Here is a 27,971-nt window from a genome sequence, read left to right as displayed (position 1 = left end):
TATGGTTATGATGGAGAAGACTTCATAGAATTTGACCTAAAGACAGAGACCTGGATCGCTCCAACACCACAGGCTGTCATCACCAAACACAAGTGGGACAATGACAGAGCTGGATTATTTACATTAAGAACTACCTGACCCAGGTTTGTCCTGAGTGGCTGAAGAAGTATGTGAACTATGGGAGGAGCTCTCTGCTGAGAACAGGTAGAATCACATCTGATGCAGTTTTAGAACGGCATGTTTGTTCTTGTGTGATATAATATTACAGCAAATGTAAGGTAGAATATAGAGATTCTCTCTCCTCTCCTCTCTCTCTCTCCAGCCCTTCCCTCAGTGTCTCTCCTCCAGAAGACTCCCTCCTCTCCAGTCAGCTGCCACGCTACAGGTTTCTACCCTGACAGAGCCATGATGTTCTGGAGGAAAGATGGAGAGGAGCTTGATGAGGACGTGGACCAAGGAGAGATCCTCCCCAACCATGATGGAACCTTCCAGATGAGTGTTGACCTGAAATCACCTGCACCTGGAGACTGGGAGAGGTATGAATGCGTGTTTCAGCTCTCTGGTGTGAAGCAGGACATCATCAAAAGACTGGACAAAGCAGGGATCAGGACCAACAGGGGTCAGGCTGGAATCACAGGTAATATAAGTGGGAAACTCACATTTAGTTTATTTCACCTGCTTTGCTACACTTTGTTTGTAATATGAATTTCAGTAGCTCAGGTTGTTTTTGTTTTTTTGACACTTAATAAAACCCACAGAGCATGTTACCACCAGGATGGTAAACGGACAGTAATGCTTCAGCTACAGCTACAACAGGCTGTTGGATTTCCATTGATCCACTGGTTATCTGGATTCTGGACTGGGGTTAGAGTTACTATATGATGTAGTGATGGTGTACCTTTGTTCACTGTACCAACAACTTCCAACTCTGTCTGAATGAACAGGGTTTGATTTGTCAAATTTCTCCTGGAGATTCCAGTGTGGCCCACTTCATCTGACAGTGACATTTTTGCAACCTAAAAATCCAAACCTTTAAGGTCAGACAGAGAACAATGTGAGTCTAAAGTGTAAATGTTCTGTTGTTTCCTCTTCAGCTCTCCATATTAGTTTTAAAGTTATTAGAGCTGCTTCAGCACTGTTCCTGTTGCAAGCTGCATCACTGGAGTCTTCATCTGGAGGAGGAGGAAAGGTGAGGAACAAATGTTTTTACTCCTAATAAAAGTATTTCAGCCCAAATGTTACGTCCAGAATGAATATAATATCAGTTGACTGATGATCAAATGTCTGGCATAATCTGAACAGTCAGGAGGTCAATAATGAACAGTTTCTTTGTCTTGACAGGAGGTCAGCTTTGAGAAGAAGAAGTGTGAAGAGGATGCTGAACGTCACTCAGTGAAGAGCCACAGCAGACAATAATCAAAGTATTGATGCTTGAAAAATCCAATTAATGTTGTTAATTATACAACCCAGTACTTTGGTTTATGATCAAACACATGCAAAATTAATTCTAAACTAGAAGTGATTTACATCAGCTTCAGTTTGTACTTTGTGTTTATTGCTAATTAGCATGCTAGCACATTGAACTTAGATGGTGAACATGGTTAACATTCTACCTGCTAAACATCAGCATGTTAGCAATGTCATTGTTTTACCATGTACTGTATATAGTCAGAAATTCAATAAAACCTTAACTTCAGTCTTGTCCTGTACTGAATGTGTTTTGTTGTTTTTTTTCAATTGTTTGTTTTTTTTCAATGAAGGGTGTATGTTTCAGTAATTTTCCACTAGATGGCAGCAACATCCGTGAACTCTATAGATCTGCAGCCTCGTGGGGGCGTTCCTCCTCACTGTGCAGGAAGCTTCATGTGTGACAACGTGTGTCACTGATGAACTGTTTGTGACCTTTCATATCTCAAATCTCTCACCTCTGGATGCACTCCTCACTCAGCTCTGAAGTTTACCTCCAAGTCAACACGTCGTCTCTATGAAAACAAGATGAAGAAATTATTTCTGTTTTATACTTTTATGTCACATCGCTTCTTCAGGTAAGATCACAGTTTAATTTTACCCTAAACTGATGTCTCATCAAATCCCCAAGTAAAAGTGATTTGATCTAATAATTTAATTTTCTGAATGTGTGATGAGCTGCACAAATGTAATCTGCATTTTTACACAGGGACTGAGTTTAACTGCTCATATACGCTCATATGTTTTTACTGCTTGTATCAAAAAATTAACTTTAGGAAAACTGACCTTGTTAGTTATAGAATATATCAGAATCAGACTTTATTGCCAAGTAAGTTTGCACATACAAGGAATTTGTCTTGGTATATCGGTGCTAAAGAACAGTGATAGTAAACAAAGACAGATATAGAGAAGTAGAAGTAAGGCTAAGGAGTAGAAAGAGCAAAAACAAGGAGCATAAATATATAAACAAGGAACATAAATATGCATAATTTAAATGTAAAGTGTAGAGTGCAAATGTTTTATTGTGTTTATTAAATAATATGAACTTATGGGTCATCTAATGCCTTATATTGCTACATAACACTGAATATTAATCCTATAGCCTGTATAATTTATATATATACCACAGGCTGATTTTATGTGGCATCGGTTTGGATGTGTGGGAAACTTCTGACCACTGCTGATTGACAGACACAGAAGGGAAAATCATTTCAGAGATAAACTACTCTCCTCTCTGCTGAATAGTGTTGGGGTGCGTGGGAAACAACAAAAGTGTTCACACAGGTTACAGGAAATAGTCATATTGCACAACCATTTGCCATCATAAAAAAAGAAAGTAAAGATACTTTCACATTATAAATGAACACTCTGTTTCCCAGTAAACATAGTATTTTTAAAATGACTATTTGTTGAATATCAAATATTTAACTTTGTATATGAACACATTTTTTTTTAAGTATTAAAGTTTTATGTTAACATAAGGGAACAGTAAGTGCAGCTATAAGAATATTGTGTCCTTTCATAACAAATTCTGGCCACTTGATACCACTTACTGTTATTTTTTCTGGATGCCACAAATTTACAAGAAATGAAGGACACAAGATTTTTTGATTCATGTTTTTTATAAAATGTATACACCAATAAAACCAATAAATGCAAACTTCACAGTTTGAATATTTTTATTGTGGTGGTGTTTCTAGTGTATCAAATATAACTGATTTTAAATAAATATTTTAAAAAAACTAATTTAAGTATTTATTTTTTTTTCTGTTTTTATGTAAAAGCATTCTGAGCTGTGGTTGTTAAGACCATCTAATTTCCTGTAAAGTGGGTCTTGTGGTGAGCACTGCCTGTGACACAAAACACATCAACTTTGTGTGTTAGGAAAAGAAAAACAACCTCCAAATCATGAACCTTGACATTATGTGATTTAACATGTCACCTGAAATCTTCTTTCTCCTACAGTGGAACACTCCCTGAAGTTTTTCTTCACTGGATCTTATGGAGTCCAAGAACTTCCCAGAGTTTGTGGGTGTTGTGATGGTTGGTGGAGTTGAGGTTATTTACTGTGACAGCAACATCAGAGGAGCTGAACCTAAACAAGACTGGATGAGGAAAACTGATGAAAGATGATCCAGAACACATGGACTGGTACAGTAAATGAATGTCGTACCAGTCACAGCATCTTCAACACCGCTATTAAAGATTTAATGCAAAGCTTTCAACCAAACTGGAGGTATGTTTATGTTTCACTTTTTTCAGATAAACTATTTTTATTCTTGTTTGCTTTACAGCAAACAGACGTCATGAGCTGTCATGTATATTCTCACACATACATACCAATTACAGCGCAGTACAACACAGTGCTTTAAATTCAAGTATTCATTCATTTGAATTCAAGGTTATATACATTTGTGGTTAAATATGAGGAAAGAAAGAGCTGAGGTGAAACAGAATTTTACTACCCATGTAATGACTGATTTGCTTTTACCAAACCTCCCAATTGTGACTCATTAAGTTTCAGTTTAAGAACAAGGCCTAACATGTATATGTTAGCTCAGTGCTTGATCCTGTCACATCATCAGCACAGTTACATTGTGCAGTGTTTGAATACTTAGCCAAGAAATGTAAGTATTCCAATATCAAATCATACACTCTATATCTATGCCAATGACACATTATTTAAAATCACTTTTATCAGCTGTTTCAGTTGTTAGCTGACAGTAGTCTCTGTCTCTGTCTCTGTCTCAGGTGTCCACATTTATCAGAGGATGTTTGGCTGTGAGTGGGACAATGAGACTGGAAAGGTTAATGGTTTTAATGAGTATGGTTATGATGGAGAAGACTTCATAGAATTTGAACCTGAGGACAGAGACATGGGTCGCTCCGACACCAACAGGCTAACATCACTAAACACAAGTGGGACAATGACAGAGCTGGAATATCTAAAATTAAGAACTAACCTGACCCAGGAGTGTCCTGACCAGCTGAAGAAGTTTTCTGAACTACCGGAGGAGCTCTCTGCTGAGAAACAGGTAGGAATCACATCTGATGTAGTTTTTAGAACACAGACTGATCTATTCTAATGTAATTCAACATTACAGTGAATACTAAGACATAGAGACTCTCTCTCTCCCTCCAGATCGTCCCTCAGTGTCTCTCCTCCAGAAGACTCCCTCCTCTAACGTCACCTGCCAGGCTACAGGTTTCTACCCTGACAGAGCAACACTCTTCTGGAGAAAAAGATGGAAAGGAGCTTCATGACAATGCTAACCATGACCTGCAAATCCTCCCAAAACCATGATGGAACCTTCCAGCTGAGTGTTAATATCTCAGTCACACCTGGAGACTGGGAGAAGTACGAGTGTGTGTTCAAATTCAGTGACAAGGATGACGTCGTTGTCAGATTGGACAAAAAAGTGATCAGGACTAACTGGGGTAAGTCAGAGATTAGATGGATTGATACAATTTGTTTTGATTTCCCCACCAAAACTCAGTGGGTACTTTGGTACAATCAGAAGCTCATTTAAGTTTTCTTCTGATTTTTTTCTTTACTTCCTATTGTATGAAACATGTTATGAGATATTACATATACATTTATGCTGTTACTACATAGCTAACATCACCATTAACAGCTGTTTACTTAACACATTTCAGCCACTGTTACATTTATTGGACCAGGAGGTCAGAAAATGCCCTCAGGGCAGCACTACTTCTTCATTCTCTCATGTTGGACTGAGGGCAGACTGATGAACACAGTGACTCACTATCACAAAGTGGTACTATGAGATAGGCTAGCTGATTAGCATACTAACTTCAGTAGAAGTGAAGAAGTGATAGAAATGGAGCCAACACAAGATTTAACATTGTTGTTGCTTTCTACTGCTGGAGACAGCTCTTAGTGAGAAAATGAAACAAGTCTGATGTTGAATTCCCAGTGTTTTTAGATGAGTAAGTAAACAGCTGTTAATGCTAACTTTGACTACATAGCAACAGAAACTTACATATAGCACCTTTAAACTGTGGCAGGAAACATGAACCGTCCCCTGTTGCCTATGGACATAAAATATGGCTTATAATCTGTTTTAACACCTGACTAATATTATAAAGTTTTAAAGTTTAAAGTTTTTGCAGGCTAAATGAAATAAATTGAAAACTTGTGCTCAGGGTATCAACAACCAATCATACACAAAAATGTGAATATTATATTTCAAAAACCTGAAAATCTTTTCCTCGTTTACAGTAGAACACTCCCTGAAGTTTTTCTTCACTGGATCCTCTGCAGTTCAGAACGTCTCAGAGTTTGTGGGTGTTGTGATGGTTGATGGAGTTGAGGTTTTTTTACTGTGACAGCAACAAGAGAGCTGAACCCAAACAAGACTGGATGAGAGAACTAATGGCATGATCACCCAGAACACAGGGACTGGTACACTGATGAGTGTAATTTTACTCAACACCTCTTCAGTGCCACTATTAAACATTTGAAGCAGCACTTAAACCAAACAGAAGGTACATTTATGTTTCACTTTGTACTGCTCTATTGTTTTAAAATCCTGGCCCAAGAATGGACTGATGGTGAATTCTGATTGGACCATGAGTATAGGAATAAAATTTTGATGACTAGGGTCAAGGTGCTGACAACTTTCTTCCAGCACTCCCCTTACAAACTGGACCTGTTAGGATGAAATATAATAATATCATGAGCTTGTAATTCCTGATTGTGCTGAGCTCTCTCTGTTATCTCTTTCCCTCAGATGAACTAATTCTCCAGAGGATGTGTGGCTGTGAATGGGATACAGAGGTTCATACTTTTGATAAGTATGGGTATAAAGAAAAAGACTTCTTGGAATTTAACCTGGAAAACAGGGACTTGGATCCCTTCAGCACAAGAGCAGGCTCTAAGCACTACAACTGAGTGGAACAAAGATAAAATAAAAAGCATTAGAGGCCATCTCAATAAGAGTTGTGTTGAGTGGCTGGGGATGTATTTGAGCTACGGAAACAGCACTTTGCTGAGAAAAGGTAGAGTCATATGACTTGGGCCCATATTTATCAAACGTCTCAGAGTTAACCACAGACTAAAAACCACTCCTACCTAAGAATAGGACTCATTTAGGAGAGTTCTTTATGAAGCATCTTACACCACAAGGAAAACATTTTCTTTGATAAAATGATTTTACTTCTAGTCCTAAAATAAACTAAATAAACTCCTAAACTACTTAGGAAGGATTTTCTTCCTTGAGACATTTGATAAATATGGGCTCTGATGTATCATTTATTGACACAATGTAGTGTTTCCAGGTGCATACAGGTGTTTCAGCTTTGTTTTTGTTGTGATCTCTTCCTTTGTCTCCAGAGCGTCCCTCAGTGTCTCTCCTCCAGAAGACTCCCTCCTCTCCAGTCAGCTGCCACGCTACAGGTTTCTACCCTGACAGAGCCATAATGTTCTGGAGGAAAGATGGAGAGGAGCTTCATGAGGACGTGGACCAAGGAGAGATCCTCCCCAACCATGATGGAACCTTCCAGATGAGAGCTGACCTGAAGGTTTCATCAGTCTCACCTGAAGACTGGAGGAGGTACGACTGTGTGTTTAAGTTCTTTGGAGTCAAGGAGCGTATAATCACCCAGACTGGATAAAGCAAAGATCAGGACCAACTGGGGTAAGAGAGAGATCAGAGGTGACACCAATTATTCATTACCTGTTGTTTGTTAATGTTTGTCTAGTCATTAGCAGGACTTCCACATTTACTGAGCCTCAAATGATTGAATTCACAATCTCCAACCTTTTTTTTATTCCTGGGGCCTTTGAATATTTACTTTGGTGCTGGGCTTCAAGATTCAGTGCAGATCCTGAGGGGTTGAACCAAGCATCTCAAAATGTCAGAATGACCCTCTCAGTGAATTTTGAAGTCCAACATCCAAGGTGAACAGATATGAGAGTCAGTATTCTCATCTACCCCTGACAAAAAGTCTAATTATTCCACTGACACTTGATGTCCTTTTATGAGCTAAAATTATGTGTAGAGCACAATATCTTGAAATGAGTTGTTATCAGTGTGAACATGTTCAGAGAATCACAGCAAGGAATTTAAATTGCAAAAGTGTAAATGGATCCAAAGAGTTAAAGTTGTGTTGTTTTGATTTCAGCTCCTCCTCAGGGGTTGTCCACTGGTGCTGTCATCGGAGGAGTTGTTGCTGTTGTTGTTGTTGTTGTCCTGCTCATCTACAAGCGGGTACATAAAGATCAGAGAGGTGAACAAGGATGTAGCTTTAATTATGTGAGTTTTACTCCACCAATAATTTTAGAATGAATTTCTATGATAATGTCTATATGATATTACATTTCTATGACCTATCTAGTGATTTGGTGATGCACTGAGCAGTTTTTTCTTTCTGTCTAAATTACAGACATTACAAGGATCCTGCTGTGTCAAAACCACTCCGGCCAGTGACATTTCAAATGCAGAAGAACTCATAATGAGCTAACTGATGTTTTGTGGAAAAAAGTATCATGAAAATCACAACAAGCTGACACATCATGATAGTATTAGATCTAATCCTTATGTAAAGAAACCACCAGAGTCCTCACTGGGGAGGAAATGTTCAGATGATGGTAGATGATATTCTGCCATCTGGACTCTATGCAGAATTTTAATAATAAAGAATTTATCCTTTACACAGACTCAGACAAATGCAAATGTTCTTTAAAGGTGTTTAGACTCTTCACAGCACAGACTGAAGGTGAACCATGTCACCAGGGGCTGAGTAAAAACGTATGGCCTGGATTAAACACACCAGCTAGATGTTTATTTGAGTAACTTTGCCGTGGAGAGGAACATAAACCTGAAACTGGTCGACAGAAATCCCTCCTCTGTTGAGAGGAGAGCTGTCAGTCTGTTTTCTCTCCTTCAGTATTTGGTGATCTGCTCCTTTAAGGACGCACCTCTCCTACGTCACACGCACACACCTCTGGCAGGATGTTGGCGGGTTTTTTAAATCAACATGGCGCATTCACTACGAACACACCTGAGGAGGAGGTCCCGACCGGATTCACTCCACCAGTCAACCCCACAGAAACACCGTCAGTCCCGGGAACCTGCTGCTGCTGAACCGGCGACCAGGAACGGAGGTAACCCCGGAGACTCGGGGAGGTCTCACTCTGATTCTTTTTAGAAAAACTTACTTCGAGCAGAGAACTTTGTTTGTATGTTTGAATAAGGACTGAGAGAGTGACTGTGCGGTTTGTGTTGAGAGGGAAACTGTGGTTTGAAGAGTTTTGTGTTTTATCGCTTGTTGCGTTGCTTAATTGCGAGTTGCTGGTTGTGCAGTAGGTTAGAGGCTCTGCTGACTCCGGTTACATGATTATAAGTTGTATCTTTTGTCAGAGATAACCGCTGCAGGTATTTCACAACATTGTGTTTTCACAGCTGTAGAGTGGTGGGATGGTCAGATATGTGATAGAGGAAACGGTGTCTGTCTGTTCCATATTTGTCACTTAAATGTATAATATTGTATCTGTTGTATTTTAGTTCCAGTGTTGTGCCAGTTTAAAATATGTCGGAAGCTTCTTGCTCTGCTTTAACCCGCTTGTGTTTCAGGCTGCAGCGTCTGTAATCGGTCAGTTTCACTTGTAGTCGGTTACTCCACCTGTTTATCACTCAGGTGATGTTCTTGATTTTATTACCCTGGCGTGTGCGTGCTGTAAATTGCCCGGGTGCTGCACTGCTCTCATAGTGAAGTTCCACCTTTTTTAACATGTAGAAAAGTGATGTTTGGAGTTTTTCCTCGGATCCTTCAAATCTCTGGAGTTTTATTGTTGTTGCTCCTCTTCTGTCACGCTCCATCCTCAGGTAAGATCATGTTTTATTCAAGCTTTTAACAGGAGATTGATTTAGGACAGAAATTGTTTTACACACAACCAAGGAGAAATCCTTGGACCCAAAGCTGGAATCAGATGTGATCGAGCTGGGAAACACACATGTATTTTATTTTTGTTGTGCTGATGTGATAATTTGTCTCCTTTTTTTGTGGGTTTGATTTTAATATGAATTTCTTTAGCTTTGTTAGTGGTGTTGACATTTTTCTGATTCTCATAGATTCCATTGTCTCTAGTATCAGGATGGTAAAATGACTTTAACACTGCAGCTTCAACTACAGCAGGCTGTAATCATTATCCCACTCATTCGTGTAGTGTACTGACATGTGAACGCACTCATTTGGCATTTAGGGACCAACCCACCAATCCTCTGGACTTTATGAGATCTGATCTTTTCTGTTCACATGATGATGTGTGATGCATTCACTGCTGATCTCCAATAGAGTTTATTGTTTCCTGTAAACTGTGGTCAACAGCATCTTCCCATCGAAAGTGGTTCAACCACCTGTTGATGTGTGGGTAGATGGTGCCAGGGTGACAGTCTGAGGGGGTCTGAACTTAAACTCCTCTGTACCATCAGATCTCTTGAGTTTGTCTCAGCTGCTCAGGCTTGAATTTGATCTTGTGACTTTTGAGTCGGTCAGTACTGAACACACACCTGAAGTTCGTCTCTACATCAGCTCCACGAAGACATGATGAAAATTGTATTTTTGCTGCTCCTCTGCTGTTGCTCTGCATCTTCAGGTAAGATCACATTTTATTTTAACCTTTTGCTGTAACAGCAGCTTCATTAACATATACTGTAGTTTAACATCAAATATAACGCTGTCTGTCTTTGGGGAGATCACAAATTTAACTGAAGTTAAACTAAAGGGAACTTTGAGATAAAATAAACTTAACTCTGTGGTTAATTTGTGCTGATGAATCTTATTAGATGGTCACTCAGTTATACTTAACACTTACTTAAATTTTTCAACATGATTTTATGTAAAACGCTGTTCGTAATACGGAGCTTTCTACAACGCGGAAATGAGAGGAACTGAAGAGCAAAATGGAAAGAAAATGAATGTCGCTGCTCTGACACCAGAACCTTTTTAACAGTTTACAGTAATAATGATAATGTTTGCTCAGAAAGTTGTATTTTCTACAATTCAGTGTATACAAAACAAAATGATGGATTTTCACAAAATCAGGTTTATTACTCAAAGTCTTATCATTCATTTAAGATTTAAGAAGTTGATCAGTGTCATCCCAGTGTTAGGTTTCTGGGGAGAAAAAGATGAATTTAATTTTACTACATGCAATTGCAAGCAGATTTATAATTTTAGGTGTTTATTTAACTTAATGCATTTGGGCTTCAGTACATAATCAGTATATGAAATACATGAAGCACATTACGTTGTTGCCTCATTTCTTGTAAACTGCAGAGAACAAGGTGTGGAAATGAGTTCATCTGCCTATTTTTCATGAAAATGTTGAATTATTATCCTTACCAATGACATAAATAATACCATCTGTCATCTCAAACAAAGACTGTAAAACTGAACAGGAAACCTGTTTCTCCTGTAGTGACTCACTCCCTGAAGTTTTTCTACACTGGACTGTCTGGAGACCAAACGTGGCCAGAGTTTATTGGTGTCACAGTGGTTAATGGAGTTGAGGTGATTTACTGTGACAGCAACATCGGAGGAGCTGAACCCAAACAAGACTGGATGAGGAACATTGAATTGAAAGACATGGACCGGTACAGTAATGAATGTCGTACTAGTCACAGCACCTTCAACACCGCTATTAAAAGTCTGATGCAAAGCTTCAACCAAACTGGAGGTATGTTTATGTCTTTTTCCTGCTACAATATTTTTTAACAGCACAACTTATTTCAGGGGGGAAGAAAACACAAACTCTTAAAATATATACTGTATATCTATGTGACAACACATAATTTAAAATCACATAGCAGCTGTTTCAGTTGTTAGTTGACAGTAGTCTCTGTCTCTGTCTCTGTCTCAGGTGTCCACATTTACCAGAGGATGTTTGGTTGTGAGTGGGATCATCAGACTGCAGAGGTTAATGGTTATGATCAGTATGGTTATGATGGAGAAGACTTTATAGAATTTGACCTAAAGACAGAGACATGGATCACTGCAACACCACAGGCTGTCACCACTAAAAACAAGTGGGACGATAACAAAGCTTTGATCGCTCAGAGGAAGAACTACCTGACCCAGGTTTGTCCTGACCAGCTGAAGAAGTATGTGAACTATGGGAGGAGCTCTCTGCTGAGAACAGGTAGAATCACATCTGATGTAGTTTTAGAACGGCATGTTTGTTGTTGTTGTTGTGTAATATAACATTACAGCAAATGTAAGGTAGAATATAGAGATTCTCTCTCTCTCCCTCCAGATCGTCCCTCAGTGTCTCTCCTCCAGAAGACTCCCTCCTCTCCAGTCAGCTGCCACGCTACAGGTTTCTACCCTGACAGAGCCATGATGTTCTGGAGGAAAGATGGAGAGGAGCTTCATGAGGACGTGGACCGAGGAGAGATCCTCCCCAACCATGATGGAACCTTCCAGATGAGTGTTGACCTGAAACTGTCATCAGTCTCACCTGAAGACCGGAGGAGGTACGACTGTGTGTTTCAGCTCTCTGGTGTGAAGGAGGACATCATCACCAAACTGGACCAAGCCGAGATCAGGACCAACAGGGGTAAGAGAGAGATCGGATGCAAGTATATAATTGGGAAATACACATTTAGTTTATTTCACCTGATTTGTTTTTGTGTATAATATGAATTTCTGTAGCTTAGGTTTGTTTTGGTGAACAACAGAAACGTTAGTTTCCACTGGTCCACACCAGTCTTCCTGGTTATCTGGATTCTGGACTGGGGTTAGTTACTGAATGATGTAGTGATGGTGCACTGGACTTTGCCATATGAGATCTGATCTTTTCTGTTCACTTTCTGTTTTGTGAAATATTCACTGCTGATTTGCCACAAGAGTGTGTGGTTTCCTGTAAACTGTGATGAACGGCGTCTTGCAGTCGGAGGTGGCACAGTCATCCTTTGATGCATGGGAACATCTGTTCTAGTGAAACTACCTGACCCAGATTTCTTGATCATCCTCTAGTTTGTCTGTGCTGTGGTAATAAGTATTGGCCACACTTGCAACACATACTGAGAGAGTAACGCACCAAATTCACTGGACTTTAGACTCCCATTAAACAACATCAGACAGGAATAGTTTTAGTGGCAGTTTAACACATTGGTCTCAAGTTTGAACAGACACAAATCAAAATCATGGTGGCAGTGTTAATAGGTTGGACCTAGCGACATTTCTGTAACACATGGGATCAGAAATCTAAACCTTCAAGGTCAGACCGAGAACAATGTGAGCCTGAACAATGTAAATGTTCTGTTGTTTCAGATCTAGACCTCCTTACAATTTTCCGTATTGGTCTTATAATTATTAAAGCTGCTTCAGCACTGACCCTGCTGGCAGGCTGCATCACTGGAGTGTTCATCTGCAAGAGGTGGAAAGGTGAGGAACAAATGTTTTTATTCATTAGATTAAAAGTGTTTCAGACCTCTCTTTGAGTGCAGCCCTGCAACAGAGTAGGTTTGGTTCAACTGTGGTCAGGACGTTGCATATGTGTGCACAAACTTTAGCTGTGCTCAGATCTTACAGGGACACTGTGTTGACTTGATGTCACATCAGTAAAAATAATGATAAATAGGACATGTCCCTGCCATTCGTACCAAATCTACACCTATACACGCCTCCTTTTTTTTTTTTTTTTTTTTTGACCATTTCGAATGATAGTGATTAATTTAGTTCTCTGTGTTTTATCCATTTCAGGATTTCAATCTGCTAACAATGAACTAAAATCAAATATCTTGCTTAATTTGAACAATAATGAGGTCAATAATTTACAGTCTGTTCCTTTCTCTTGACAGGAGGTCAGTCTTGACTCACTCACTGCAGAGCCACAGCAGACAATAATCAGAGGAGTATTGAAGCTTTGATAATGTGCTTGATGCTTATGCTTATTCTCATGCAGCATGTGGTCATTTAAATGTCCCACAGCTCAACTTTTAGATGATGGCTGTGAAATTCAACACATCAGGATTAACTGTGATAATTAATCTTTCATTCTTCATCTTACACCATCATAAGGTCAAGATTCATATTGCTAATTAGCATGCTAACATACTAAACTGGTGAACATGGCAAACATTATACTTGCTAAACATTAGGATGTTAATGTAACTGTTTTGCCATATATACTGTACATAGCTTGAAAAGAAAAGCATAACTAGTCTTTCATACTGAGTGGTTTTCATGTGTTTGTTTTTAATGTCAGATTATGAGGAGTTCACACACACACACACAGTGTTTATTGTGCTTATTAAAAAGGAAGAGTAATGTTTCAGTAACTTTCCACTAGAGGGCAGCAGCACCTGTAAACTCAGATTCTGAAGTGAAACACTGCCACAACCTTTTCTAACCTAACCTTTTTGACACCTGTTTACAAGTGGAAGATATGATGTGACCTTGATGCCAGAGAGGAGTGGCTTATGAACACAGTGCTGGCTGTTTAAAAATTCCCTGACTGACAGTGAAAATGTTCCTGGAAAGAATTTTTTTTGTTCTTTCCATTTCTGGTTTTATTTTTTTCATCAACAAATTTCTTCTTCCTTCTTGTCTCTTTCTTGAAAAGAACATAAAAGCTTTTGAAATAACTAAATAAAAAGCAGTTGGCTTCTGTCCTGAATAATAGTTCTGACTGAATATTAATTCTGATTTTTGTCTAAAAAACTTCTTTCTCCCACTGTTGCTTTCTGTTTTTCCCTTTAAACCTCCGTGATCTTCAGTTGTTTGATGGCATTTTAATAGACAACATACACATCTTTTACTTTCTTTTACACTGTTATTACAGAGGAAGAGAGGCACTGTTGTTCTGAACTATTTATTACCAATTAAATGAATGAGAGCCAGTGTGTCTCAAGTACAGTAAAATATATATATATATATATCCAGGGCCAGTGTGTGATGAAGACAGAATGTAATGTACTGGACGCTCCTCTGACATCAGCAGCAGCTTCATATCCTGTTCATGAGTTTAACAAACAAGTTTTCTTCAGAGTTAAATCCTCATACTCAACATGCTTGACTTAAAGCATGGCATGACTGAATTAAAAATGGAAACAGGTCGAGCAGGATTTTTTTACAAATAAAGCTGTGAGACTGAGATACAGAAAAAAGCACTATCTTTTGTAAAGTACTTTTTAATTGCCAATTTTGTGCATTATTAGTCTTATTACAAGCTCTTCAGGTGAACCATTGCATCATGTCTAACACGTTAAATTCTCTGTGTTACATGACTGGGTGTGTTTTTTACTTTAGCAGCACACAGGAAGGCAGGAACAAGTCACATAAGTTCAAAATGAAGTTTCTACACAAAAGATATACATAAGAGCTTACTAAAATAGAATATAATAAGAATAATAATGTTAGTGGCTATTTTTTATCATTGTCAATCAGTTGAAACCCTGTATACCTGTATGGAGGCAGTTACAGGTGAAACACAGCTTATCTATTCACAGAATGTGAAAACAATGAGGAAACATCTTTTAACTGAACAAAACAGTAAAAGCAGTGGAGTCTTGTCAGTTGTTCTGCTCCGTCTCTCCAGACAAGATGAAGAAGCTAATGATACTGCTCCTCTCCTGCCAGGTTGCATCTGCAGGTAAGATCAAGCATGTGTGTGATATATATGTATATATAGCGACACACACCACTGAAAGGTGTGTACCATCATTGCTACCTTTTTTTGACATATCACTTAAATCCTGTTTGTCCCACAGTCAGATACTCCTTGACCTTTTACCTCATTTTATCCTCTGGAGACCCAAACATCCCCCGTTACATGGCCATGGGAGACTTGGAGAGAGTGAGGATGATTTACTATGACACCAACATTGACAGAGTCGAGCCCAGACATGACTGGGTGAGAAAGTTAATTCAGGGTGATCCAGAACTTTGGGATGAGATTGTTATGAATGCCGTAAATTATTATCAGTTTTTCAAAACTGAAACAGACAGTTTCAAGCGCTCAAACCAAACTGGAGGTATGTTTATGACAATGTTTTACCTGGTTTATTTTTTCCCACAATACTAGAAAACCTTTGCTGACTTTGCTCAGTAATAATTGATGTATACACCTGTTTGTGACGCACAGCTAATTGTATGAATATCACTGTCTGTATGCACCATTTCACAATATGAACCCAGATACAAACAAACTGTGTAGAGCTCCAATGCAATTAGCTGACTCACTTGTATCAGTATTAAAACTGCCAGCAGTGATGTTTTCTGCCAAAGGTTTGCTGACATGTCTAGTTCTTTTACCTGAGTCAGGGATATCATGGCTGTCAGAAGTTCTTGATTTCACAGATTCGGAATTTCTTTCCAATTGCTTTCCCCTACATGACGGTGTATTTTGGGTACTTTTAATAATAAAAAAAAAAGTTAAAAAAAATCAATAACGTTTTTTGATCAAAGCCCAGTGCTGTACAGACTGCAGAGCCCATCTTGTTCAATGTATTTTTAAAATTCTTTATATGTTAGAGACCATGCACAATTTTAAACATAAATGTTGCCATCTGATGCATTGTATTATTTAGCTTCAGGTTAATTTACGTCTGCAGTCCCCTGACAGGTCACAATTTGACTAAACCAAAGAAGACATCATTAACATCAAAACGGCAAATAATCAAATGAGCAGATAAAATATGCTTATGAAGTCAGTGACTGCAGTGTTGAGTGGTTTTTAACAGATTTTAGAACCACAGCTCTTTATGTCATCTGGTATAGCTGGCGTAGCTTTCCACTGTGTAATGGCTTTAACTGACAAAGCTGACTGTTCAAAGGTTGTATAATGAAGTCACTGCAGTCTTTACCTCTCTCTCTCTCAGGTGTTCACATCATCCAGCAGATTTTGGGCTGTGAATGGGATGATGAGACTTTTGAGGTTGATGGTTATAACCAATATGGTTATGATGGAGAAGACTTCCTCGCATTTGACCTGAAGACAGAGACATGGATCGCTGCAAACCCACAGGCTAAAATCATTAAACAGGAGTGGGACAAAAACCAACGATTGTTGTTTTGGAAGTACTTCCTCACCAACACTTGTCTTAGGTGGATGAAGGGGTTTTGGATCTATGCGTGGGGTTCTCTGTACAGAACAGGTAGAGTCACATCACCTGATGCCTGAAATGTCTCCTCTGTTTTTAATGAACTTCAACTTTACAGTCAATATTTCCAAATTTTCACCTGTCTCGTTCAACTCTGTTCTTACCTCCCTTTTTCTATCATAATTTAAGAGACATTATTCATATTTGCATGTAAGTATGCAAGCACTTTTCTAAAAACAAGTTATGAAGCGCTTTACAACAATATAAGTTAATATAATGCACAAAGAAATAATTATGTGCAATAGAAAACAGGTACCTCAGGGGTAAGCAAGGATTCACCCCTGAGGTACTCCATATAGAAAATAATTTAGCACTCCCTGGTGCTACAGGTAAAGTGCATGATGTGCACTTGAATTAATGCACAGGATATGTTTACTGTAGAATAACTAAGATGTATCAGTTGTTACAGATTATTTTAGCCTGACTTAATGTTTTTAAATACATAATATCCAGTGATAATGATATACTGATAATGCCTGTTTTTCTCCAGATCGTCCCTCAGTGTCTCTCCTCCAGAAGACTCCCTCCTCTCCAGTCAGCTGCCACGCTACAGGTTTCTACCCTGACAGAGCCATGATGTTCTGGAGGAAAGATGGAGAGGATCTTGATGAGGACGTGGACCAAGGAGAGATCCTCCCCAACCATGATGGAACCTTCCAGATGAGAGCTGACCTGAACATTTCATCAGTCTCACCTGAAGACTGGAGGAGGTACGACTGTGTGTTTCAGCTCTCTGGTGTGAAGGAGGACATCATCACCAAACTGGACCAAGCAGAGATCAGGACCAACAGGGGTAAGAGAGAGATCAGAGGTGATGGAGAATGAAAATGTAAATCATCACCTCTAGTCAGATCCTCCAGGTGATGCTGAGGTGTCACCCTCATTGCTGCAGAGGGAAACTATGAAGTGTATTCCTGTGTAGGAAGGCTCCACCTCCTGTACTCTTCATTTTATCTCCTTTTGGCTGCAGCAACACCAAAGCTCACTGTGCTTTTGTTTACCGATATCATCCTGATTGAGGCACTAAAGCCTTGTACTTGTGTTGCATTTAAGTGAGTCCACTTCCTGCTTTATTCTGATACTGATTTTTCAGATTTTTTTTTTTTTTTTACATTGTTTAATACTACAAGGGTTGTAGCTGAAAAAAATAAGACTTATTTGTGTCTCATGCCATAAGAATACATTAATGTAATGGATTAAACTAAGGTAGTTATAGTTAGATCTACTCATGTCCTAATGATGGAGCAGTGATATTATAGGCCTGTTAGCTCACACACTCACACAGCTGTCTTTCTTTTAGCCTGAATTATCTTTAACTACTTAGTATTTGTCAGATATTATAGTTTGCTCTTTGATTGTAAAATATGCTGCTCTGCTGCCAGTAGACTTTTCCTTTTATGTGAACATGCTCATGGGTGCGTTGGAAAAATCTGCGTTGACTTACTGAGCTGATAACCACCTCTGTGATTGCCATTGTTAGGCTTAGTGAGGACAAATAACAAAATGATATCCGGGTTAGTTGAATTGCTTTGTAGTACAGGTCCCTATATGTTTCTGTGTTTGTCCACTAAGGTTAGACCTGGATTTTTAAATCTTAATATTAAACCTTGGTCTAACAGGCTAACTCTAGTTTGTAAGTGAAAGTCACTGATAACATCTGTGGACACAGTGATTTCACTACAACACACAAATGTGAACGAGAAACAAAGTTCTTCTGTAGTGGAGCAAATGTAAGTATTAAAGGAAAACAAAACTACTGTTCATCTGACTGAAGTTCATCCTGTTTCCCCAGTCCAGTCTACAATACTTAAAACTAAAGTGGATTAAACATGTCCTTCTCCATCCAGTGGCAGAGACAGAGTGTGAATGTTGTGTTTTGGTTCCAGTTCCTCCCTCAGAGTTTCCTGCTGCTGCTGTCATTGGAGTTGTTGTAGGACTGCTGCTCCTGCTGCTCTGCATCTCTGGACTCTTCATCTGGAGAAGGAACAATAATGGTGAGGAACAACAATGTTTTCACTCTTTATAAAGACATGATTTCTCCACTGATGGATTTAACATGAGACAGCACAGAAAGCAATAGAAAATAGCTGAATTAGATGGGAGTTCCTTTAATGAAACAGGTTCAAGTGTTTGCTTTCATAAATTGTCAATTTTAAAAATCACAAATATGATCTATTTAATAATAATAATGTTATTATTGTGAATTTCTCATCTGTATTTCAGGATTCAGACCTGCAAACAGTGAGTAATGTTCCAGTTCATTCTCTTGCTGTATAAATAAATGACAGTGAACAGTTTTAACAGTTTTTCTTTTCTAGTTTCAGACTCTACATCTGAAACTTCTCAGCAGCCTCTAACTGACCACAGCAGGTTTTTCATCATGTCAGCTACACTGTGCAGATACTGTGTGCAGAGTCCCACCCCTCCTGAATCTAATGTACTGACATAATGTTCCTTGATTTCTGTAAGTGAACAAAAACTACTCAGTGTCTGATATTTATCTTTATTATATTTGTTATAATACAGATTGGACTTTTTGCGTCAAATATGAAAACAAATACTGTATATGAACGCTAGAAGTCTGGATCCCTTTATATTAGTTATTCTGTCTTTACTACTTTTTCAATAAAATTACTGGCATCAATATTTTATTCTATTTTATATCATAAATGTGTATGATTTCCATACAATTACTGCACTTACAGCTTACACATTTACACAACAGAAAAAACTACAGTGAAGGTGGCGTTGGCTCACTGTACATCTGATGTGGAATGCACATTTAAACATAGGATCCTAAAGCCCTTGCAACAATTTTATTTGTCAGACTTAAAAGTGATGGATGGATGATTTTTTTTTCTATACATGGAAAGAGATAACAGATACATAAAGACAAAATAAAAACATTTCCATCTCAAAAATGGACACTCTCCTGACATCAACAGGAGCCTGTACATGAGTATCACAAACAAAGAAAGACATGACATTTTCAGAGTTTAGTCCTCGAACTCAGCAAACTGGACACACATTATAAAGAGTCTTCTGGATACACAAAATGTGTAGAATGATGATATTTGAATGTACAAAAAGCTGTACCACTGTGCCTTGCAGGATGGAAGCAACATTGTTTCTCCACATTGTCAAGTTCAATAGTCCATGAATCTTCTTCATAAATAGTGTTTTATATTTGAAAAACAATGCAAGGGTTTTTGTCCAGATACTCATGGGATGCTGAAGATGCAGTAAACCATAATAAACAGTATGTAAAAAGTTACATATTCCAGTGATAATTTAATCCACTGACACATCACACTGGTGATTATTTTGAAAGTGCCACCTGACATTTTCAGAGTTTATTCCTCATACTCAACATGCTTGACTTTAAAAAAGGAAGCAGGTCAAGTTGTTGTTTTTTTTTTTTAAACAAGGAAACATTGTGAGACTGAAGAGATGGAGATGAAGATTAAAAACCAAAAAATGTAAAAAAAAAAAAAAAAAAAAAAAAAACGGAGAAGCACAACACACTAAAATATTGTCTGTATGTGTGCCTATTGAATGTTGTGTGTGTGCATCTCTTGCAGAGTACAAGGGGAAAATAATTTAAGGTACAAATGACCAAGTTCTTTGATTATAAAGAGAGCATCAAAGTGGGCAGGAACAGGTAACATAGGCCTAAAACAGCCAAACTGAGTAACTGAGTAAGAAGGGTCTTTGTCAGGGAGGTGACCAAGAACCAGTCATTCTAACAGAGCTTCAGGGTCACATAGACAGAAACCAATTTGAGGAAAAGGCACATTACAGCTCTCATGGAGTCTGTCAAATGGCATTTACTAAGAGCATGAGGGAAAAAGATTCTTTAGTCAAATGAGATCAGATAAAGAACAGGTACTGCTCAGTTTTTGTAATCAGGTGAGACAGCTTCTCTTCACAGACACAATTTACTTGTGGTTTAATTGGAGAGATTTTGGTTCTAAAGATAATAGATTAGTTGGATTTGGCACTATGAGATTTCATTAAGTGAACAAAATAGATGTGTGGTTGATAGTGATTTTTTTCAGTCATAGTCTGAACACATTGAACTTCTATAACAGATATTTCTAATAAAGTACATACAGACTATCACAGTCTACATTATGAGCATTATTGATTTCTTTAAACCACTGTCTTTAAGAAGTGGCTCAAACCTATTCTTCAAATAACATCTGAGAAGTTGTGAAACTCAGTCTAAGTATCTGAAAGATCAATGAAAACTGTTTCATATTTATTTCTCTGACGTCCACTCAGGTGAGAGACAGTCCACCTTAAGCAAGCTCCACCTTTTTCTATCCACCATGAAAAAGCACTGGACAGAAAACAACAACTGAATCAGCTCGGTCCTTTACCTGTACGTCTCTACCAAAACAAGATGAAAACATTATTATTGCTGCTTCTTTTTTGTCATGTTTCATCACCAGGTAAGATTCATATTTTGAATATTTATCTAACTCTTCACACTCTACTCAGCTCTACATTTTAATCCTGCGTCACGTCCCTGCATGATTTAGTTTCATTTTTACTTTGACTCGATAAGTACTAAGTAATAGGTTTTAACCGAATCTTACTGAATATATCATATTTATGATGAGTGTTATGATGATGATGAAGTTACATATTCCAGTGATAATTTAATCCATTTATATAAACCTTGTTTGTTCCACAGTGAAACACTCCCTCATGTTTTACATCGCTGCGTCTACTGGAATCCCAAACCTCCCAGAGTTAATTGCTTTTGGACTGATTGATGATGTTCAGGCGGGTCACTGCGACACCAACAAAAAGATACTAGAAATAAATTTAGACTGGATGAAAACCTATTTTGATAAGGACCCTGAGCACCTGGAGATGTATACATTTGAGTGTTTTGGGAATCTGCCTAAGACCTTCAAAGCTTTGATTTCAAGTGTGATGCAGCAGTTCAACCAAAGTGAAGGTACAGTATGTGATATGTTTAATTTTACTTTTTACTGCTATACTGGTCTGAATCCTTTGTTATAAAGTGACTCTTTACAGTATGTAGGCACAAAAGTGACATAGGAAATATATATAATTTACCATGATTTTAAAAAACGATTTGTTAAATTTTCACAAAACCTATTAAAATAAATATGAATATTTATTTATTTATTTATTAATGTATCAGTTACACTCCCCTTGCTGATATTGATCCAGAGGTGACTTGAGGGTCAGTGCACAAAGTGTAATTTATTGGAGATGTGCCTGCATTGTGTTTATGAAGTTATACAGTTTATAAAGTTTTCTACAAGGCCAAACAGAAGTCAGTGCTGTGCTGTTATGGTTGCAGCTGCAGTTGTATGTCAACTTATCTTGTTATTGTTATTATTATTATTATTAGTAGTAGTAGTAGTAGTAGTCATATTGGGGCTCTAAACCCGAAGAGGTAGAACCTGATGAATCACATCTAGTGAGTTTCATCACTCACATTACAGTCTCTGTTGTCTGTCTCTTTCTCAGGTGTTCACATTTTACAGAGGATACATGGCTGTGAATGGGATGAAGAGACTGGAGAGGTTAATGGTTTCATGCAGTTTGGTTATGATGGAGAAGATTTCCTGTCACTGGACCTGAAGACACTGACATGGATCGCTCTGAAACCAGAGGCTGTCGCCATCAAACTGAGCTGGGATGCTAACAAAGCAGCAATTGAAGGCAATAAGAATCTCATGACTCAGATTTACCCTGAATGGCTGAAGAAGTATGTGAACCATGGAAAGAGCTCTCTGCTGAGAACAGGTAGAGAACACAACAATATTCATGCAGACTAGTGAGACTGAATTAGCATTGTGTTAGCACTCCAGTCAGTGGGTCTTGGTGGTTGTGTAGCAAAGGGGTTATTATGTTGTCCTGTCATATGTTTTTAAGGTGAATGTCTGGGTCTGTACATGAAGTGCTTTTACCTGGAAGAAAAGTTAGTTACATGTTGTGAGCCTCATCTGTTGAGTCTTTAGTTCACTTACAGTAAGTATATACATACAGAACATACAGATGGATGAAATGTTGAAGGAAAACCTGAATTATTAACAAGTGAAGAAACACACAGTTAAGCTGTTAACATCTGATCAGTCTCTGTGGCATAAAAACTCTGAACATACCCAGCTGATTCTGATTTTTATCAGATTGGAAATAGCAAAAGTTCTACATGACTTTGAAAGAGTTTTCATTGTTGGGACACAGATGGCAGGAGGGTCAGTCTCAACGACTGCTCAACTGGCAGGTGTTTCAATAGGAACAGAGACTAAAGTGTCATCTGCATTTAGATCTGTGGAAAACATCAGTGTGAAGGAACTTTAATTTCATTCATTTTCATTTTCATTCATCATATCACTATCTCTATCTTTGCCGAGCGTGGAGACTCACTGTGAATGAAACTGATGTTTTTCAGTAAATGTATTGAGTATGTCTTATTGCTTCTCTCTCTCTTTTCCTCTATCTCCTTCACTCTGTTCCCTCTCTCTCTCTCTCTTTCCCTTTCCCTCCCTCTCTCCAGCCCTTCCCTCAGTGTCTCTCCTCCAGAAGACTCCCTCCTCTCCAGTCAGCTGCCACGCTACAGGTTTCTACCCTGACAGAGCCATGATGTTCTGGAGGAAAGATGGAGAGGATCTTGATGAGGACGTGGACCGAGGAGAGATCCTCCCCAACCATGATGGAACCTTCCAGATGAGAGCTGACCTGAACATTTCATCAGTCTCACCTGAAGACTGGAGGAGGTACGACTGTGTGTTTCAGCTCTCTGGTGTGAAGGAGGACATCATCACCAAACTGGACCAAGCAGAGATCAGGACCAACAGGGGTAAGACTGAGATCAGAGGTGATGGAGAATGAAAATGTAAATCATCACCTCTAGTCAGATCCTCCAGGTGATGCTGAGGTGTCACCCTCATTGCTGCAGAGGGAAACTATGAAGTGTATTCCTGTGTAGGAAGGCTCCACCTCCTGTACTCTTCATTTTATCTCCTTTTGGCTGCAGCAACACCAAAGCTCACTGTGCTTTTGTTTACTGATATCATCCTGATTGAGGCACTAAAGCCTTGTACTTGTGTTGCATTTAAGTGAGTCCACTTCCTGCTTTATTCTGATACTGATTTTTCAGATTTTTTTTTTTTTTACATTGTTTAATACTACAAGGGTTGTAGCTGAAAAAAATAAGACTTATTTGTGTCTCATGCCATAAGAATACATTAATGTAATGGATTAAACTAAGGTAGTTATAGTTAGATCTACTCATGTCCTAATGATGGAGCAGTGATATTATAGGCCTGTTAGCTCACACACTCACACAGCTGTCTTTCTTTTAGCCTGAATTATCTTTAACTACTTAGTATTTGTCAGATATTATAGTTTGCTCTTTGATTGTAAAATATGCTGCTCTGCTGCCAGTAGACTTTTCCTTTTATGTGAACATGCTCATGGGTGCGTTGGAAAAATCTGCGTTGACTTACTGAGCTGATAACCACCTCTGTGATTGCCATTGTTAGGCTTAGTGAGGACAAATAACAAAATGATATCCGGGTTAGTTGAATTGCTTTGTAGTACAGGTCCCTATATGTTTCTGTGTTTGTCCACTAAGGTTAGACCTGGATTAAAACTAAAAGAATTTGTTGTCAGTTCAAATATAGACAAGCTATTTGGATGTTAACTCTTGACTTGATTTTTAAATTTTAATATTAAACCTTGGTCTAACAGGCTAACTCTAGTTTGTAAGTGAAAGTCACTGATAACATCTGTGGACACAGTGATTTCACTACAACACACAAATGTGAACGAGAAACAAAGTTCTTCTGTAGTGGAGCAAATGTAAGTATTAAAGGAAAACAAAACTACTGTTCATCTGACTGAAGTTCATCCTGTTTCCCCAGTCCAGTCTACAATACTTAAAACTAAAGTAGATTAAACATGTCCTTCTCCATCCAGTGGCAGAGACAGAGTGTGAATGTTGTGTTTTGGTTCCAGTTCCTCCCTCAGAGTTTCCTGCTGCTGCTGTCATTGGAGTTGTTGTAGGACTGCTGCTCCTGCTGCTCTGCATCTCTGGACTCTTCATCTGGAGAAGGAACAATAATGGTGAGAAACAACAATGTTTTTACTCTTTATAAAGACATGATTTCTCCACTAATGGATTTAACATGAGACAGCACAGAAAGCAATAGAAAATAGCTGAATTAGATGGGAGTAATGAAACAGCTTCAAGTGTTTTGCTTTCATAAATTTAAAAACAAATATGATTTATATAATAATAATGTTATTTCTCATCTGTATTTCAGGATTCAGACCTGCAAACAGTGAGTAATGTTCCAGTTCATTCTCTTGCTGTATAAATAAATGACAGTGAACAGTTTTAACAGTTTTTCTTTTCTAGTTTCAGACTCTACATCTGAAACTTCTCAGCAGCCTCTAACTGACCACAGCAGGTTTTTCATCATGTCAGCTACACTGTGCAGATACTGTGTGCAGAGTCCCACCCCTCCTGAATCTAATGTACTGACATAATGTTCCAGACTGACAACATCTGGGGAGACCTGATGTTACTGTCCAGCTGTGTCTGCAGACATGTGGTGGAGAGACCAAAGACATGAAGGAAGAAAAGAAAAGAACACACAACCAAAACATTTTTACAGTGTGGCCTTTTGAGACAAACCTATAGTTTAGATCTTTTGGTGGAGGTTTGACATAAACAAAACATTTCTGCTATGGGTAAATATTCTGTTTGTATAGTTCTTTTAATATGTGGTAATGGTTCTAACCTCAACAACACTCAGCATGTAAGAACGTGTGTTTAACAGCTTTTTCTTTTCATTTTAGAATCACTATTATAAAATAAAATCACTCTAAAATTTAAGTTCACTTATTTATGTGTGATGTTTGGTGACAAATCAAACTAAGAAAAACACTGCGATGCAGAAACAGTTTAACAGATTAAAACTTGACACTCTTCTTCTTCAGCTCTGCCTCTTTCTCTAAACAAGATGAAAATATTTTGATGCTCTTTTTTGGTCACGTTACATCTCCAGCTAAGACCAGTCTATATCTACAGGTACATACAGATAAATAGTTCAATATGATTTTTTTCAGTTACACACAATCAGACTCAACAAACACATCACTGAGACAGACTAGATGCTGCTCTACTGCACGAGTTCAGTGTTTCTGTTTCTGTGTTTGTTTCAGCCTCTAATAGCTGCACTGGAGTCTCACTATGGTTTACTGCAGTTTATTGGTTTTTCTTCTTCCTTCTCATCTTTTTTGCTCTTTTTCTTGGTTTCTTTCTTTCTCTCATCCTTTCCCCCTCTCTGTCCTCCTCCTTCTTTCTCTCTCTCCTCACCTCAATTTCTCTCTCTCTCTCCTCTGTTCCTACCCAAAATATAATACATCCAACAACAGTGACAATAATAATACAGGTTCAGTTGTGACTTTGTTGTGGTTGATTTGGCTCCATTTAGTGGTGTAAAGGTGAACTGTGATCGTCCCTCAGTGTCTCTCCTCCAGAAGACTCCCTCCTCTCCAGTCAGCTGCCACGCTACAGGTTTCTACCCTGACAGAGCCATGATGTTCTGGAGGAAAGATGGAGAGGAGCTTGATGAGGACGTGGACCGAGGAGAGATCCTCCCCAACCATGATGGAACCTTCCAGATGAGAGCTGACCTGAACATTTCATCAGTCTCACCTGAAGACTGGAGGAGGTACGACTGTGTGTTTCAGCTCTCTGGTGTGAAGGAGGACATCATCACCAAACTGGACAAAGCAGAGATCAGGACCAACAGGGGTAAGAGACACATGTAGTTTACTGTAGTTGTCCTTCAGTTCATGTTTGAGTGCCATTTAACAACCAGATGATAAGTTAATAGAGTTTATTTAAAAGAAATATTTGTACCTTCCACTCCTGTCTTATGACTTGCTGTAAACTGTGCTGTTTTCATAGAGCAGTTAGCAGCTAACAGGACAAGTTATTCCATCGTGGACTCTCCTGCTCTGTTTCTTTGAAGGTTTTCTGTCAAGATCCGTTTCAGTTGAACTCGATGCTCATGCAACTCTGTGCATGTGATTGTTTTATCTTGTTTGTAAAGCAGTGCTCACAACCTTCCACAGGACAAACCAACATCACTTTGAGTCAGTTCATAACTGGATGAGCTTCTTTGTCTGTGTGTTTGTCCTGTTCTCAGCAGAGAAGCCGTCTGATGTGACCCTTCCCATCACTGCTGCAGTGGCTGCTCTTGCTGTCATGCTCATGTCTGCTACTGGATTTATAGTTTACAAAAAGAAGAAAGGTAAGAGATTTAGACAGTTTACTGGCATTTACTACTCTGACAACTAAAATGATTTGTCTTCTCTTCTTCTTTCAGACAAATGCCCGCCATGTCGTAAGTAAAACCTGTTGTTTTCTCTGTTTCACCTGATCTGACGTGCATACATTTCACAGTGTGTTACTGGAAAATAGACTGATCAGTTTCATCCTCAGATCATCACCATGAACACAACACTGAGCTGATCTGAAGCCAGTACATTTGTTTCCCTCTCAGTTCTTTCTTATACTCTGCATAAAGAAATACCCAAGGACCAGTGCACTAACAGTGTGTTTCTCCTCACAGCTCCTGACAACAGCTCTGAGCTCTCTGAGAAACTGAATCCACAAACCTGATTTACAAACACATTCTGCACACAATGAATTACTGCAGATGGGACAAAGAAGCACGACACGAACCAGTCACATCTCCAGTCAAAAACAACACCTGACTTTATCAGCAGAAAGCTCAGCTGTTTCCTTATTCACATCACAGTGGTAAACTTTAAAGAAAACCTTTGCTAAATGTTGGTTTCCTACTCAACTCTGGTAGAGTAGCTTTATGTTAAAGCCTCTGAAAACCTGCCTTTAAATCTGAGTTATTTCTCTGTATTATTATGTATCACAGTTTAAAACATATTGAAATTAAGTGAGGTGATTAAGAGAAATAATAAGATGGATAAACTACAGGTTCTTTCAGAAACTTTCAAATCAAGAGCTGATAAAACATTTACATTTAACTGTGTAAATATTCACATTGTATATTTCTTTTAGAGTGTTCTTATGGTTTTGCTGGAATCCCAACAACACTCAGCACATAAGAATGTGTGTGTTTGATAGCCACTTTTTTTCATTATACTATAATTATTCTAAAATAAAATCAGTAAAGTTTTAGAGCACTCATTTCTGTCTGATATTTGCTGACAAATCAGAGTAAGAAAAACACTGGGGTGCAGTGACTGATTTACAGGACTGGGCGTTCTTCCAGCTCTGGGAGAGACCAGGACCAGGGTGGAGAATGGGCAGCGTCTCAGCTGCTGGAC

At 38.5% G+C, this 27,971-nt stretch overlaps 2 protein-coding genes and 1 pseudogene across 6 annotated transcripts; all 3 read left to right on the top strand.

Annotated features, from left to right (window-relative positions):
• Positions 1-36: 36 nt before the first annotated feature.
• LOC108886999 (HLA class I histocompatibility antigen, alpha chain F-like) lies at positions 37-1,144 on the top strand (the record flags this gene model as incomplete). Its single annotated transcript, XM_051067143.1, has 3 exons — positions 37-204; positions 323-637; positions 1,095-1,144. Coding segments are annotated over exons 2-3 (282 nt in total), but the record flags the coding sequence as incomplete, so codon positions are not given.
• A 644-nt stretch (positions 1,145-1,788) lies between these two features.
• LOC108886998 (uncharacterized) lies at positions 1,789-27,783 on the top strand (annotated as a pseudogene).
• LOC108886990 (zinc-alpha-2-glycoprotein) lies at positions 9,056-25,488 on the top strand. Of its 5 annotated transcripts, none has more exons than XM_051067146.1 (7): positions 9,056-10,087; positions 10,913-11,170; positions 11,354-11,632; positions 17,089-17,391; positions 24,606-24,713; positions 24,914-24,931; positions 25,009-25,488. In XM_051067146.1, exons 1-7 carry the CDS (start codon positions 10,036-10,038, stop codon positions 25,137-25,139), a joined length of 1,149 nt encoding a protein of 382 aa, XP_050923103.1. In that variant the 5' UTR covers positions 9,056-10,035; the 3' UTR covers positions 25,140-25,488. The 5 variants fall into 5 exon arrangements, with proteins under 5 accessions (XP_050923103.1, XP_050923101.1, XP_050923104.1 ...); XM_051067144.1 differs by lacking the exon at positions 17,089-17,391 and adding an exon at positions 23,143-23,445 and having other exon boundaries at positions 9,058-10,087; XM_051067147.1 differs by lacking the exon at positions 17,089-17,391 and adding an exon at positions 11,747-12,049 and having other exon boundaries at positions 9,060-10,087.
• Positions 27,784-27,971: the final 188 nt, after the last annotated feature.

This window comes from Lates calcarifer, unplaced genomic scaffold (assembly GCF_001640805.2).
Source record: "Lates calcarifer isolate ASB-BC8 unplaced genomic scaffold, TLL_Latcal_v3 _unitig_1172_quiver_966, whole genome shotgun sequence".
In the NCBI taxonomy this organism is placed as follows: Eukaryota; Metazoa; Chordata; class Actinopteri; family Centropomidae; genus Lates; species Lates calcarifer.
This window is presented reverse-complemented; position numbering and strand designations above follow the sequence as displayed.